General features: G+C 41.0%; 1 protein-coding gene across 2 annotated transcripts in view; it reads right to left on the reverse strand.

Annotated features, from left to right (window-relative positions):
- TTC8 (tetratricopeptide repeat domain 8) overlaps nt 1–16,492 on the reverse strand; it is an 86,433-nt gene that overhangs the window by 44,480 nt on the left and 25,461 nt on the right. For both annotated transcript variants that reach the window (XM_063440387.1, XM_063440386.1), the window contains 3 exons: nt 15,609–15,672; nt 12,051–12,210; nt 4,518–4,607 (listed from right to left, as the gene is read on the reverse strand). In XM_063440387.1, coding sequence (XP_063296457.1) covers nt 4,518–4,607; nt 12,051–12,210; nt 15,609–15,672 — 314 coding nt within the window. The remainder of the gene's footprint in view (nt 1–4,517; nt 4,608–12,050; nt 12,211–15,608; nt 15,673–16,492) is intronic.

Below are 16,492 nucleotides of genomic sequence, written 5' to 3' on the forward strand. Positions count from 1 at the left end.
ACAGATTTTGCATTTTTCGATCAGAAGTTTCTGAACCTGTTAACCCCTTAAGGACCAAACTTCTGGAATAAAAGGGAATCATGATATGTCACACATGTCATGTGTCCTTAAGGGATTAAACTTGTTAATTTGATATTTTAGAAAAATTGCCAAATTACTTTACTTTGCATGGAATATGAACCTCCTGTAGATCTAGGTCATAACATTACTTTCCCAGAGAGTCTCGCTTTTTGCCAGTCCAAACTAATTTTCGCTTGTTATTATGTAGTTTCCTAAAGTCATCAGATGCAAGAGAGGTGGGTAAGACTCTGTAGAGATAGAAGATGTGGTGCAACATCATTTTTATGGCTTATTAGAAAGATTCTCTATGGCAGGAGTAGGCAACCTTTGGCACTCCAGATGTTGTAAGCTACATCACCCATAATGCTCTTAAAGCCATAATGCTGGAAAAGCATCATGGGAGATGTAGTCCAAAACATCTGGAGTGCCAAAGGTTGCCTACTCCTGCTCTATGGTGTCTTGTGAACAAGGAGAATTCCTTGAAGTGGGAAGAAAAGAGCAGGTTCCTCTTGCTTCGGATAATGTAGACCTTAAGGTTTTTCGTCCCTGAGGCACTTGTTTTCAAACAGAACAACAAAGCTACATCCAGGAACATGAGGAGTTAAAAGGAAGGTTAAGAAGGTAGAGTTTATAACAAGAAAGTTAGGAGAAGTTTGTGATGATATAAAACAAGAATGGCAGCGATATCTTTGGTTTTGAGAGTGTAAAAAGAACATTGTCAGCAAGAAGGCAAATTTTATAGGAGATGTTACCACATCTCTTATATTCTACATGCAATTTGGGAAAAATTGTTATCAGTAATATTTTATACTAATTAATATCATATATTATGACTCCACTGACCAATCACAAACAGTTTTATATAACATGCAAACAATGAAGTCTACACAAGTATGTAGACATATTATGTAAGGCAGGACACATTATTTTAGCCTGCTAAAACACGTGTTTCCAGAGCTGTACAATAAGCACCTGAAGCAGTTTTAAACACAAATAATGAAACAATAGTTAGTCAATTTAAAGCACAATTTAGATCAAACAAGCTTAATTGGAGTTGTTTAAATACTTCCTATTACAGTTTATTTCAGTTATCAAAAGATATCAACAGGCCAGTTAAAGAATATGACAATTATAGGACACTTTCTGTTAAAATCTAACTTGTTTCTTTGTTAAATAAACAGTAAGCTTTGCTAATTTTTGCATTTCATTCAAAGTTCAATTTTCTTTCAAGTTCTTTTATTTTGACCTACATTTCGTAATTAATTTGTGTATTTAACATCTAGTAAATATCACAGAATGAAAACATTAGTCATGGCAAAAATTGATAGACTCTTTGCACCATCTGGTGTCTGTTTATGGGATTTCAACCTTTGACAATATACTGTATATGCTCAATTCACTCTTTGTTGTTTTGTTTTTAAAGAGACACTCAAGACACAATACCCACTTAAACCTGTTGGTTATGGTGCTTTGAGTCCTGGTTCATCATCCTCGGTTTCAGTGCGTTTTTTTTTTTTTTTTTTTTTTTTTTAATTCTTTAGTACCACACATTATTGTGTTGCAAATATTCATAAATAAACATACATAAGATTATAGTGAAATTGGCATAAAAAAGAAATAAAGAAACAGGCAAATAAGTACATAAATAAAACTTCCCCGGCTCACTTCCACACTCTTCCATTCTACAGAATTAGTATCTGACAGCTCTATAAGTGAAGGGGATAAAAATTCGGGTCATAGATAGATATGTAGGGTTGAGAGTCACTAAGCACTCAACCGGTTGGGTGCGAAAGCCTCTGTAGGAACCTCTTAACTTACCCATTGGCCATCCGGGTCTCCACATCCCGGCCCAACCATCCCACCCGTGGGCATCCACTTGGGTTCAGAGTCTCACAGAATAGGGAGGCTTAATATAAGGCCATATTAGGCCCACATATAGACAGGTTCTCAGTTCCCACGTCCCCTCACACCCATATACTCCTTGTAAGGAATCTAAATTGGGCTGGCAGTAAAACATTAAAAAAAATCCAAAAGAAAAACAAAGTAAAATTAAAAATGTGATAAAAAAAAATTAAGATAGCGTCCGGTCAAAGGGTGGACACTGGTTGTAAAATTCCCCATTGAAGTCCGTTGGTAAACTTGAGTTTTGCTCAATTGGACAGAGTAATCTACAGAGGGTCTTGGGCTCTGCTCTGAGTTGGTGTTCTCCGGCCGGAGACTGTTATAGGCGGGTTGGCTGCTGTTCCCAGTGATGGCAACGGCTGAAGGGGCAACCTTAGGGGTTGCTCTAAAGCTTCTCAGGGTCTTCCTCGGCAGATAAGATCAGCACGGAGTCTACATGGGATAGCACCAAAGTCTGTGATGTTTGTATCGGTACTGTATGCTGTGCTCTTTCCTGCACCTTTCCATCAAGACAGCAAACTGTAAGTCATCAAAAATGTTTACTTAATTGTGGTCTACTGTGACAGTGGGGTGATTTGTGGGGCGTGCCAGGAGTGCCATCTTGACCGAGATGTACAGGGTGACTGCTATAATAGCCCTGTGTGCATCCGCAGGGGCGGTGGGAGCTTTCTGAATTCTGAATGATAACATTATTGGTGTTGCTCTGCTGTCTTCTCACACCACTAGTATCCCGGCTACTTTATTGGCAAAATCCAACAGGTTCCCCGTTTCTGGTGCACCCCGAATCCTCATATTTTTACGGCACTATCTCGCCTCAAGTGATGCCACTGCTCAGGTAAGTCGTTGGACCAGTTGATTGTATTGTATTGTATTGTACCAGAGATTGTACCTATTTGGGATCGGGCCGCCATCAGCCGGTCCTCCCGTTAATTTACTCAGGATTCCACATCGCCTATGTGGCGGTTTAGGCCACTAATTTCAGTTTACACCCCACCTAGGTCTGCCTTCCAGACAGTGCGATCAAGCAGGAATTTCTTGATATATACATTGGTGGATGGAGATGTGTCCGTGTCTGAATATGTTCTCCGGTGCACCTCGCTTAGCCCCTGTGAGGCTCTGGAACTTTCCTCCTTTTTGGATTTTTTTCTGTATCACTTGGTCCTCGAGGCCTTCCAAGCACCATCTTAGGCAGGGTATGCGTCCTATCCAAGGATCTGTCGATGTCAGGCTGAAGGGATCCCTCGGGGTGGGCCAATTTTATATGTTTGTGGCCCATTACACTCTAGCAGGGTTCAAAGTGTAGTTTATCCTGGTAAATTGCATTTATTTTATGGCAATAAGACTATTTATCGTTATGTGGAGCCACAGCGTCCAGTGCGCTGCTCAGTGCGGATTAACATTGAATCAGTGTTCCCGGGAGTCCAAGACTTACACTATACCAAATCATACCCTAGTAAAACTAAAGAGATTGGAATTTAGAGAAAACAGAGTGTGAATATGGGGACACAACATATGGCGAGTGCCTGACTGTGCGATCATGTTTATGAATACTAATCAATTGATGACTTTCTCAGACCAAAAGAGATTAGGCCCTTCTTTTTACTTTTTTATATATTTCATTTAATCTCATCAAGGGCATTCCAGTAGGATAATTTGTATGAATAAAATAGTTGTTCAGTAGATTCCATTTTCATCAAGCTAAGGATTTGAAACAGACATTTTTAGTGAGAGGGCCTCAACCAGTTACTGAGAGCTTCAAATATAGATATTAATATGAAATATGTGGATTTGTTGAAATACATTATAAGGAAAGCCTCAGACCTCGGTCAGACAAGGAAAAAAAAAAATAATAATTTAGTTTTCTCAATAAATATTCCCATAATATAGTAACAAATTTGAAGGGACACTCTGGGCACCATAACAACTTCAACACAATCAAAATGTTATGGTGCGAGGAGTTCCCAGGCATCATCGTTTAACCCCATAATAATAATCTTCAAGCCAACGCCTGATTGATTGACCTGCAATTGTGCTTTAGTTAACTGAAGCAGTTTTGGTCTATAAATCATAACTCTAATCTTACTGCCCCATTCTCTGCCAGGTAGTAACACTTTTGATTTGGTTTATACAGCCCAAGTCACACCTCCTAGGCTGTGATTCACAGAGCCTGCATGAAAAATAAGGTAACATTTTACAACCTTACAACACAGTGCGTTTACTTTACACCTACACAGTCAATTATACTTTAATTACACACATGAGGCTGCTGTAAGCACTAACGGGCAATTAACAGAGCATATAAGATAGGCACACTCTTTTTTTAGGATGTGTGTAGGGAGGTTGTGTGAGTCACTTCCAGTGGAGGTGTGGCTACGGCTGCATAAACAAAGCGATTTTTAACTCCTAAATGATAGAGAATGGAGCAGTGAAACTGCAGGAGCATAATCCATACACTAAAACTGCACCATTAAGCTAAATTTGTTTTGGTGTTTGGAATGTTCCTTTGGATTAAGTTTGATTTGCTCATATTAAACACCAGCATAATGATAACTCACCTTAGCCAGGTGGGGGCGCTCTGCATATTTAGCCATGTTTAGCCGGGATAGGTTAATAAATGCTCCATCAGGGTGTGTAAGCATTGATGCCTGAGTGAGAAAACAAAAGACACTTTAGTTAACCTTAAAAATAGGTACAACAGCTTATTGTAGTGTTAAAGCGGCTCTGTAACCCGCTTATAATTATTATTTTTTTTTTGTGTGTGTTTTTTTTTATTGTAAGCAAATCTCAATTGTTACATCAAAGACTTTCTTTCAAAGAAAAAAAAAAAGAAAATCACAACAGTACCACATCGGGCTATAATTATCAATTCCAGCGTACAATGTAACATCTATACAATTGTTATTCATTTTTGAATTACAAAAAGTAAACACAAACACACATACACCAAAATGTTTTTAAAAATATATGAAATTAACCCCTTAAGGACACATGACATGTGTGACATGTCATGATTCCCTTTTATTCCAGAAGTTTGGTCCTTAAGGGGTTAAAATAATACAATTCCATGAGATGTTCTAAAGACAATTCCTTAAGATGTTCAAGATACAGTCGGAGTCACCTATTCCGTATCCCTGCAGCGCCCCACCATTAATTATTCTTGACATTGTCCCCATGCTTTGGTAAATTTGCACCTCGTACCCATAATTTGATGTGCCATTTCCTCATATATTTTGGTAGGATTTATTTTCTCTATATATAATCTAATAGCAGTACTGTTAGGAGATTCCCAAAGTCTTGCTATGTGTTTGCTGCCAATGAGATGTGCACAGCTAATGTAGCAGCATGTTTCGTAAAGGTTATAGGGAACATGTGAAGCAAATAAAACTCTGGGCTAAGAGGAAGCAAAAATGTTGTAGAACGCTCAATGAGCGCCTGTACCTGCTACCAAATATTTTTTTTAGTGCTGAACAATGCCAAAAAATACGAGTTAAGGTACCTGTCTCCCCACCACATCGCCAGCACTTGGGGGGTAGCCAAGCCAGGATATGTGTGTGCAATTGGGCTGTAAGATACCACCTTATCCACAGCTTATAAGAACAATTCTTTATTTGGTAATGCAAACAAAATTTGTAAATTGACAAATGCCTTCTTTCCCTATTAACTATATTACTCTTTTTATACCCCTCTGGCTCCAATTCGCTACAGGCAACGTGTGCAGTAAGATCTGCATAGTGGCATAAAATTGCGGGCGAGTGAGAAATAAAATATTGTCTGCAAATACAGCTATTTTTTGGTTGCCTTTTGGTGTAGGGACTCACTCTATGTCCTTATCATGTTTGATCCAATAAATAAAAGGCTCTAATACTAAAATAAAGATTGAGCGCAACAGGGGGCAGCCCTGCCTTGTGCCGTTTGAAAGTATAAAATTCTGAGATAAAAAACCTGCATTAAACACCCTAGCTGATGGTACAAAGTATAAAGGCAGTAACCCCTGCAAGAATTTACATTGAAAGGAATATTATTCGCATATATTCCCAATGAAGCTGATCAAAGGCCTTCTCTGTGTCTAGAGCAAGAGCAAGGCAAGGCCTATTGTTAGACGTCATTAGTTCAAAAAGATCAAGGGCTCTCCGAGTATTATCCTCAACCTGTTGCCCTGGAACAAACCCGGCTTATTCAGGGGATACTACGATGGGCAAAAGAGGTCTTACTCTTTTAGCCATTGCTTTGGCAAATAATTTTATATCAGTATTTAATAATGCTATCGGACAGTAGTTTGCACATATTATAGGTGACTTTCCCGGTTTAGGGAGTGTGATAATAGCTGCCTGCAACATCTCTGGTGGTAGATAACCCGACTCCAGAATAATATTAAAGAGTACAGTTAAATGAGGTATTAAAAAGTCCGCAAATTTGGCATAATAGGTGGAAAAGCAGTCTCGTCCTGGTGATTTATGTTTCTAAGTTTCCTTTAATACCTGAAAGATCTCATCATTTGTAAAGGGCCTATCTAAATCTTCTACTTGCTCACAAGACAACTTCGGCAACTCTACCCCATCTAGGAAGCCTGATATTTCCCGGTTTGTTGGTTTATAGTGATTTGGATCTGAATTCAGATTATAGAGAGTTTTGTAAAATGAAGCAAGCTCATTGACAATCATTTTAGGATTAGTCAGTTTAATTTTAGCTTCTGTAAGTATATACAGGCAGTGTAGAATTATTAGGCAAATGAGTATTTTGACCACATCATCCTCTTTATGCATGTTGTCTTACTCCAAGCTGTATAGGCTCGAAAGCCTACTACCAATTAAGCATATTAGGTGATGTGCATCTCTGTAATGAGAAGGGGTGTGGTCTAATGACATCAACACCCTATATCAGGTGTGCATAATTATTAGGCAACTTCCTTTCCTTTGGCAAAATGGGTCAAAAGAAGGACTTGACAGGCTCAGAAAAGTCAAAAATAGTGAGATATCTTGCAGAGGGATGCAGCACTCTTAAAATTGCAAAGCTTCTGAAGCGTGATCATCGAACAATCAAGCGTTTCATTCAAAATAGTCAACAGGGTCGCAAGAAGCGTGTGGAGAAACCAAGGCGCAAAATAACTGCCCATGAACTGAGAAAAGTCAAGCGTGCAGCTGCCAAGATGCCACTTGCCACCAGTTTGGCCATATTTCAGAGCTGCAACATCACTGGAGTGCCCAAAAGCACAATGGGTGCAATACTCAGAGACATGGCCAAGGTAAAAAAGGCTGAAAGACTACCACCACTGAACAAGACACACAAGCTGAAACGTCAAGACTGGGCCAAGAAATATCTCAAGACTGATTTTTCTAAGGTTTTATGGACTGATGAAATGAGAGTGAGTCTTGATGGGCCAGATGGATGGGCCCGTGGCTGGATTTGTAAAGGGCAGAGAGCTCCAGTCCGACTCAGACGCCAGCAAGGTGGAGGTGGAGTACTGGTTTGGGCTGGTATCATCAAAGATGAGCTTGTGGGGCCTTTTCGGGTTGAGGATGGAGTCAAGCTCAACTCCCATTCCTACTGCCAGTTTCTGGAAGACACCTTCTTCAAGCAGTGGTACAGGAAGAAGTCTGCATCCTTCAAGAAAAACATGATTTTCATGCAGGACAATGCTCCATCACACGCGTCCAAGTACTCCACAGCGTGGCTGGCAAGAAAGGGTATAAAAGAAGAAAATCTAATGACATGGCCTCCTTGTTCACCTGATCTGAACCCCATTGAGAACCTGTGGTCCATCATCAAATGTGAGATTTACAAGGAGGGAAAACAGTACACCTCTCTGAACAGTGTCTGGGAGGCTGTGGTTGCTGCTGCACGCAATGTTGATGGTGAACAGATCAAAACACTGACAGAATCCATGGATGGCAGGCTTTTGAGTGTCCTTGCAAAGAAAGGTGGCTATATTGGTCACTGATTTGTTTTTGTTATGTTTTTGAATGTCAGAAATGTATATTTGTGAATGTTGAGATGTTATATTGGTTTCACTGGTAAAAATAAATAATTGAAATGGGTATATATTTGTTTTTTGTTAAGTTGCCTAATAATTATGCACAGTAATAGTCACCTGCACACACCGATATCCCCCTAAAATAGCTATAACTAAAAACAAACTAAAAACTACTTCCAAAAATATTCAGCTTTGATATTAATGAGTTTTTTGGGTTAATTGAGAACATGGTTGTTGTTCAATAATAAAATTAATCCTCAAAAATACAACTTGCCTAATAATTCTGCACTCCCTGTAGTTTATTTTAATCTGAGAAGCCTTGTGTTTTAGTTGTGAAGCCAAGTGTCTATCTGCTTTATTTCCCGGTCTAAAGTAAACCGCATTTTAATTTTCTTAATGCTCTTTCCACTTGTTGAAGTTGTTAAATTTCAAACTCTAATCTTCTGGAGTGATTCCATGCTCGTGGCATTCGGTTGTAATTTATGTTGATCCTCTGCTCTTTTTAGATCAGCCATCAAATTATTGCTTTTGTCTATGATTTTATGTTTTAGATGGGAGCCCTTGTTTTATTAAAAGTCCCCGTATCACTGCCTTATTGGCAAGCCACGTGGTAAAATCATTCGTTAACTGGTAAGGATTAACCTAAAGAAATTCTTTAGAGTTGTTCTGATTTCCTCTTTGCACTGGTCAGTCGCCAATAATGACTCGTTTAAGCGCCATAAGCCTCTACCTCTTGTCGGATAAAGAGTAGTAAATTGAATCATTATTGGAGAGTGATCAGACCAGATTAAGGGCAAGGTATTAACATCCACTAATGTATCTAAGGAATTTCTATCTATAAGACACATATCAATTTGCGAATACTGGTCGTAAACTTTCGAATAATAAGTGTAGTTCCTAGTAGCAGGGTAAAGTGACCTCCAAGTATCATACAGGCCGAAGCTCTGCAAGAGATCAACCATTTTTCTGCTCAAAGCAATGCTCTGTAATGAAGCTATGCACTCCCAGACCAGATCTAAATGTGGGTCCAGAATACAATTTAAATCACCACAAATAAGCAATTTTCCCTGTTTTAGTTTGTCTATCTTCCTAAAAGCCTTTCATAAAAAATCATATTGGCTTGAATTGTGAGCATAAATATTGGCTACTGTAAATGTTACATTATTTAGGTATCCCACCAAAACTAATATTCTTCTCTCTGTATCCTTATGCTCTTTTTCACATTGAAACACCCAGTCAGAATGAAATAATATAGTGACTTCTTTAGTCTTGTTGGGTGCATATGCATGAAAGGCAAGTGGATATTTAGTAGAATAAAATTTTGGTGGGTTAGTACTTGAAAAATAGGTTTCCTGAAAATAGGCAATTGATGCCTTGCAGATTCAGTTGATGAAATGCTAAGAAAAAAACCCCAAACTAAGTATTTACAATACATCACAATACGCTTTCCAGCTTTATGGCGAGATTGGACATACTTAGGGTGCCCGATTGGTTTAAGGGCATACCCTAAAGGCTACAATCTCCACTAGGGTGGGGGTAGGGTTAAAAGATTAATAGAAGTAAATATAACAAAATTGTACTTCTAATATGCAACTGGTAGTTCAAGAGCTCATCTTTCTCTACAGACCCATATATTTTTTTCTTTTTCTCTTCCCCTTTCTTTCCCCCCATCTTCCTAATTTGAAAACTTTATCTAATACCCATAGATTGTCATTCACACTTTCAAGTATAGACTAAGTTGTAAGACACTGGGGAAAGCTAAATATTTCCAGGATCACCGTCTTAAAGGAACGGGTCTATTATAAAGTTGTACAGCTTAACACTATCCGAACAGACCAAATTACATTATAATGCAGGTTAATTGTAAACATGTGTAAACCTAAAAAAATACTGACATATAAACCTGTACTGCGTATAACTCACTGTATTAGGTCTAATGTCCCACATTGCCAACTTTACCACTTTTTAAAGTCTTAGTCTTTTAATGTGCCTTTAAATTGTAGATCAGACGAGTTATGCCTCATGACTTATGGACTCTTGTCCATTCCGGTGTCACCTTCCTTGGAATAGCTGGAGGTACATCTTTCTCTTGAGGAGCAAGCCCCCAGTTGCGAGGCACTTCCATGCCATCATACACATCATTAATTTTAGTAAGAATGTCATTTCTCCACACTAACAGTTTCGGAGGAAAACCCCATCTGTTGGGAATCTTACTGTTACGAAGGCATCTAGTGATAATAGTAAATTACGCCTTCGAGCCATAATAGATGCCGAAAGATCGGCATATAAGGAGACACCTGTGTGACTAGAGGGCATTCTTGCCACTTTCCTCTGTGCCGTAAGCATAGCAACAGTAGTGTAATCTCGTAATAATATCTCTCGGAACTTCAGGAGCCAAATTCTTCATATAGTGACGGAGCCGCTATAGGGAACTGTAAGTCTATGGGTGCAGTTCAGTAGTGAACCAAAAAACAGGTCTCTCTCTCATCTTCGAAACAATCAAGTGCAATTCTATACAGAATGACAATAATAGACTGAAAGTGTTAATCTAATCCGCATACAGCATGAAGAGGTCACTTTCCAGGATTTTTTAAATTATGTTTAAGTATATTTAACAAATGTGTAATTATGATTTGGTGTGAAAAAAAATAAATTAAATGAAGATATCTACACTTCATTGTGCTGGTCCATGCCGTTGTTCTTTCTCGCCTTGAGTACTGCAATCTCCTTCTCAGTGGTCTTAGGTGCTCCCAGATTGCACCGCTGCAATCTATAACGAATGCGGCAGCAAGGCACATATTCCTGTCTTCCAGCACCTCCCACGCCTCCCCCCTCTGTCAGTCCCTACATTGGCTTCCAGTTAGATATAGGGCTCCATTTAAGAGTCTGGTGCTTGCTTACAAGTCCCTACATAATACTGCTCCAACCTACCTATCCTCCCTAATACACAAGTATGTCGTGGCCCCTGCGCTCTGCCAAAGACCTACGTCTGTCCTCTGCCCGTACTCCCACATCTGAAGCTCGCCTCAAAGACTTCTCCAGGGCTGCACCTTTTCTGTGGAACTCCCTTCCCTTCTCCGTTACACTTTCACCCAGTCTCCACTCCTTCACAAAATCTTTGAAAACACATTTCTTCAGGAAAGCATATCATATAAACTGTTAGTGGGTTCTCATCCCCCTGTTTAGTTTCAGAAAGCAGGAAGACATCCAGTTAGAGATAGAAGAAAGGCAAGCAGTGACACGTTGCAGGATGGCAGGGTAGAGGTTCGGAGATGAGAGATATATTTGGGTGTCATCAGCGTACAGGTGGTAGTGGAATCCAAATGAGGTAATAAGTTTGCCAAGAGAGGCAGTATAAAGAGAAAATAGAAGGGACCAAGGACAGAGCCTTGGGAAGCTCCAACCGAGACAGGACGAAGGGAGAAGGTATCATTAGAAAAGGATCTTAATGAAGTGGTCTGATTGCCATCTCTGTGTTGTTTTAACCCTGCAATGTTAAACATTGTCATTCTTCCGGAATGGCTAAGTTTACATTGCAGGGTTTCAATGCCTGTAGTGGCTCTCACTCTAACACGCACTAAGGGCACTTCTGTTCAAATAGTCGATGGTTGACTATCTCAATTAGATAGTCTAAGACCATCTGATTAGTGCAGCACAACGATTTGCCACATATGCACACTTTCCGGAGTCCAGTGCCTAATGCTTTCTGGAGTCCAGCACTGCTAGAGAGAAAAGTTAGGAAAAAAGGCAGGGGGAGGTGGGTCACATAACTATTTAGAAGGGCACTACAGATGTATTCCTTTAGGCAGATACCTTATTTTCAGTTTTTTACTGGAAATGGCGTGGGGGACCTAAAACTCATCTGCAACTTTGGTACTAAAGCATTATGAATTCAGGTTTGCATTCCTTATGCCATAGTGTTCCTTTAATAAATACATACTGTATAGTGCCGTAATGTCTGATGTCTCTAGACATATTAAAGCTACATGAACTAAACCTACACATGTGATGACAGACATAGGCACTGGAGATATTCTTTGTCTAAATTTTCCAGGAAACAGGATATATAGCCACCATAAAACTATATTGCTGGACAAAGTATCTTTCATCTAATTACCGTTCCGAGCCGTACACTCCGCCCTGAAGCACTGGTGATGGGGCGAGCTGTGCTTGCAGTTCTTGGAGTTTTAATGGCTTGTTCCATGGTGCCAGGCCGACCAGACTGAGTACTGGGCCTCACAAACCCAGTGATTGGTCTTCCTGACTGGGTTACTGGCCTAGAAAGAGAAAAATCAAAATGCATGTATATTCCATACAGGGAATAATGGTTATAATACTTCAGAGAAGCTATAGTCTCTTCCACACAAGCCACCCTTGTGTGTCTCTTTCTCTTCTCTGACCCCTTTTGTCCCCCAGCCCCCGTGTGTCACTTTGATCCCCCAGCCCCTTTGTGAGTCTTATTCTCTTTCCTGCCCCTTTTCGTATCTCTCTTCTCCCCTCAGCCCTCTGTGTGCCTTTTTGCCCCCTCAGCGTGCCTCTTCCTCCCCTAAACCCTATGTGTGCCCCTCTTCTCCCCTAAGCCCTCTGTGTGCCCCTTTTCTGCCCTCAACCTGCCTCTCTCCCCCTTAGCCCTCTGTGTGCCCCTTCCTCCCCTCAGCCCACTGTGCGCCCCTCTTCTCACCTCAGCCCACTGTGTGCCTCTCTTCCCTCCTCCCCTCCCAGCCCTCTGTGTGCTTCTCCCCGAGCCCCCTGTGTGCCTCATCTCTGCCCAAGGAGGAGGAGCTTCTGCTTCCTCTACCTAGTCTGACAGGAAGCAGTTCGGCACCCGCTGCGAGCACTTCCTGTCAGATCAGGTATAGGATACAGAAGATCCTCAACCGCGGTCCGCAGCTCAACCAAGCTACAAGAAGTGACTGGTGCTCCCCTCCTGCCAGTCACCCGAAGACTGCATTCCCAGGCCAGTGTCCCCTAATCCGTTTTTAGCCATTTTTGATAAAGTCTTTAGGTGAAACGCATTGTGGAATTTTAAATTGTGTATTGTAATAAAGATTATTTGGTCACTCCCCTTGTGCCAACTATATTTTTTATACACTTGAATTTTTACCTGGCATTTTTAGTATTCTGTACTCCAAGAAATACTAGGTGGGGATCACACCACCAACATTGTCACCAAAGAGCAGTTAGTCTGTTCTTTGCTTGTGAGTACTATTTTAGTTAGTTTATATTGTTGCTTTTATTCGGTGAGCACTATTAGTTGTCTTTTTACCCTTCTCCTGAGTGTTCCAGACGGAAGAAACTTACTGCATATCCCATAAGCGGGGATTATATCGCTCTACGCCCTAAACGCTAGAGCTAGCTATAGCTCTATTAAATGTGAGTTTATTTCCATCTATTCCACTAACGAATATATTGGACTGTTCATATTGCACTACTGGTTCCTTGTATCTGGTTTTGTCTTTCATATGAGTGGATTCATCCGGATAAAGACAGTGAGGATATTACTCCCGATCAGGCACTTTATTCAATATTTGATCTGAGTAAGATCCCTCCAATTGGACTCTCTTTACTGATATTTGAATATTTTATTCCTTTTTTTTGTGCTGTTGTATTCTTATTTTGCAATTTTTTTTATTCTTTATTTTTGTAGTGCATGGTTTAGTTAACAAGCTCACAGTGACATTTTCAAGTGAAAAAAAAATTAAATACAATGAGGTTGAGATCAAGTTTGTCGGAAACTATACAGTGCGGAAACAGTGATGGAAACTATACAGTGCGGAAACCGTGATGGAAACTATACAGTGCGTATGAGTGATAATAAAACCAGTTTCGTTATAGCGATTACATATCGCAGGCACTGATACTGATTGCCACCAATAATAACAAGCTTAGTCAAATACATATATGGTAAGGTTAAGGTGAAGTGACCCCTAGGTCTCATAGCAGTGCTTTTTTCTGCATCGCTTTTGCTTGGGGTTAAAGGTACTTGCATGTCTGAGCCTTGGGTTGTAGGTAGCTTGTTAGTGGGGAGAGGTGTCTAAACATTAACATCAGCTAATATTCCTAAGAGAATATAGCGTTAGTCTGGCATATAGGAGTTGCTAGCTTTTACAGAAAGGATAGCTATTGCATAGTGGAGCGGGAAATCGCACCGCCAAATGATAGGATCGTGCTAAAACAGGTGTGGATATCATGTTAATTGCTGGCACATATCAATCATAAGGTCATATTAATTATGGGCACCTATTAGTCATTGGCACCTATCTATTCTGGGTACATATTAATCAACCATTGGTACATGTCTCACTGGAGGTTGCTCTCTGCATTTTAGTTTGAGTTGTCCTGATTGTCTCTGGACTCTGCTCGCATTGCGATCGGCTGCTCTCAGCGCCATTCAGCCGATCCCTCTTGCGGGCCATGCAGGGGGTGTCTCCGCGTGGCAACCTCTGTGCAGTGCAAGTGTCAGTTGTGGATTATCAGTTCCCCTCGTCCAGTTTAGTGTGGGAATCACTGCCCAGTGTCCCTGTGCTGCTCCTCCATGCTTGGTTGGACTGTGTGCCTTCTGGAACTCCGTTTTCTTGGAGCCCATCCTGGTGTGTGGACTGTGGGACTGATTGTGGTCCTGTCAGGCTCCCTGCCCTGAAGGAGGTTTGTTGCTCCGGGCAGTTGCCTGAGACTGCTGTTTGCTGCGCAGGGTTGGGCGGCAGCGTTGGTCCTGTGTGCGCTGGGGCTGGTTTGCAGCGGTCATTTTATGACCTCCTCGTGGGTGCTTTGAGGAGCAGCTGCCTTGTTGCTTCTCAGCATTTTGTTGTATGCGCCATTCAAGCTTGTGCCAGAAGGCTTCAAAAATCGCTTCTAGCTTTGCTGAGTAATCCGCTTGTTCAGAGTGGTCATCAGCTGGTTTCTCCGCCCTCTCCTCGGGTTGTTTGGTTTCAGCTCTGACGGCAGTCCCAGGGGTACTGCGAGTCTGTTGTGTTGCAGGCTGTGTTGTGGGGGTAATCGTCCCCAGCGAGGACCGGGATATCCCCCACCGGTCCATAGGGGGGGTAGCATGGCTACCGCCTCCCCCAGACGCTAGGCCCCGCTCCAGGTTAGGCCGCATGGCCGGCCCAGGCACTCTCGTGAGGTACCGAGTCAAGACAGGCATCCTCCAATTTCTCGATCAGTCCTGCATCACACCCTGGGCACCGTGAGCCGCTGTCGGTAATAGTTTGGTCGGAAAAAGCTTAATTGTGCCTGCTGGTGCTGGAGCTCTCACTAAGTGCAACCGGCCATCTTGGCTGTCAGGCCCTGCCCCCCCTATATTTGCAATTTTTGCAGCTCATTGTATTATATCTTATTGTAGGATTTGGCGCAGCCCTTACTTTTTTTTTCACAATTTTTGTATTTGAAGGGTTTTGAGGGATCTCCCTTTTAGGGTTGCTGCCCATCTGTTAACTAGTGCTCACTCTCTTTTCTTGCTATAACACTAGAAGTAGCTCTTGGCTAGAGGTACATGGCAATTAGTTATATAGCATTTATCTGTCTGCTAAATTATATGTTTACTCCTTAGGGGTGTTAGCATTTTTTTAAAAAAAAAACTTTTCATAACAGGCTCACTTGACATACAGTTATTGTTCAATTTAAAAAAACAAAAAAACAAAAAAAAAACGACTGCATAAAATCTACTTATTTTTACCTGACTGCAGGGCTTGGACCTTCAAATTTCTTGGTTCCAGTTTGTTTTAGAGAAGTACCAGGACCTATAATTTATAGAGCATACAAAGTGTTACGGTTTCAACAAAATAAGCTATAGATTCTTACCCAGTACATTTACCAAGACTTTGGGGGCTGACTCCCCAGATGGTAAACGCTTTAGCCCTGAATCTCAACAGGTAAGGATTGGTACAAGTGGGATTGGTGGTTTATTTTTGTATTTACATATATATATTTTTATTCATATTTTATTGGAGTTTCCAGTTCCAAAAAAAAACATTTGTATCAAGGTATAAGGTTACAAGATTAAGTATATAACACACAATAGATTTCAATGTCTGGGTAGGTAGCGACTTGTGCATATCAGTGTATAGTGTAGGTTATGCCTGGTATCCTCTGGGACTTTGCCCTATAGTATGTAGATAAGGTTATAGGTCTCCGTTGTCTCTGTAGTACGTTACTACTGAGGAAAAAATGTTGGAGCTAACTACTTGTGGGCTTCGGGAAGAACCGCTATCCTTTGTCGCCTCTTGTTATGTGTAGTCTCATCTAGAGACTGTCTCGTTAGGTGTGGTGTATGAGGTCTCTGGTAGTTGTGTGAAACAGAAAACAATTGAACCATTAAATGAAGGGTATCCATTAACTTAAGGTAAATAAGCATTCTTATTAGCTGGGGGCTAAGGTATGGTGAGACTAGACGTGTGGCTGTGTTTGCCGTCAACTTTAGTATGATGCGTATCAGGTTAGGGCTCCTGGTGCTGTGAGTTCAGGCTCTTGGGTAGTGGGTAGGTGCAGTCTCTGCAAAAAGGTGTTAGCGTCCTCTCTTGAGGTCAGGGTGTGTGTTGTATCTCCTTGTGTCACGATCAG

This window comes from Pelobates fuscus, chromosome 13 (genome assembly GCF_036172605.1).
Source record: "Pelobates fuscus isolate aPelFus1 chromosome 13, aPelFus1.pri, whole genome shotgun sequence".
Taxonomy (NCBI): domain Eukaryota; kingdom Metazoa; phylum Chordata; class Amphibia; order Anura; family Pelobatidae; genus Pelobates; species Pelobates fuscus.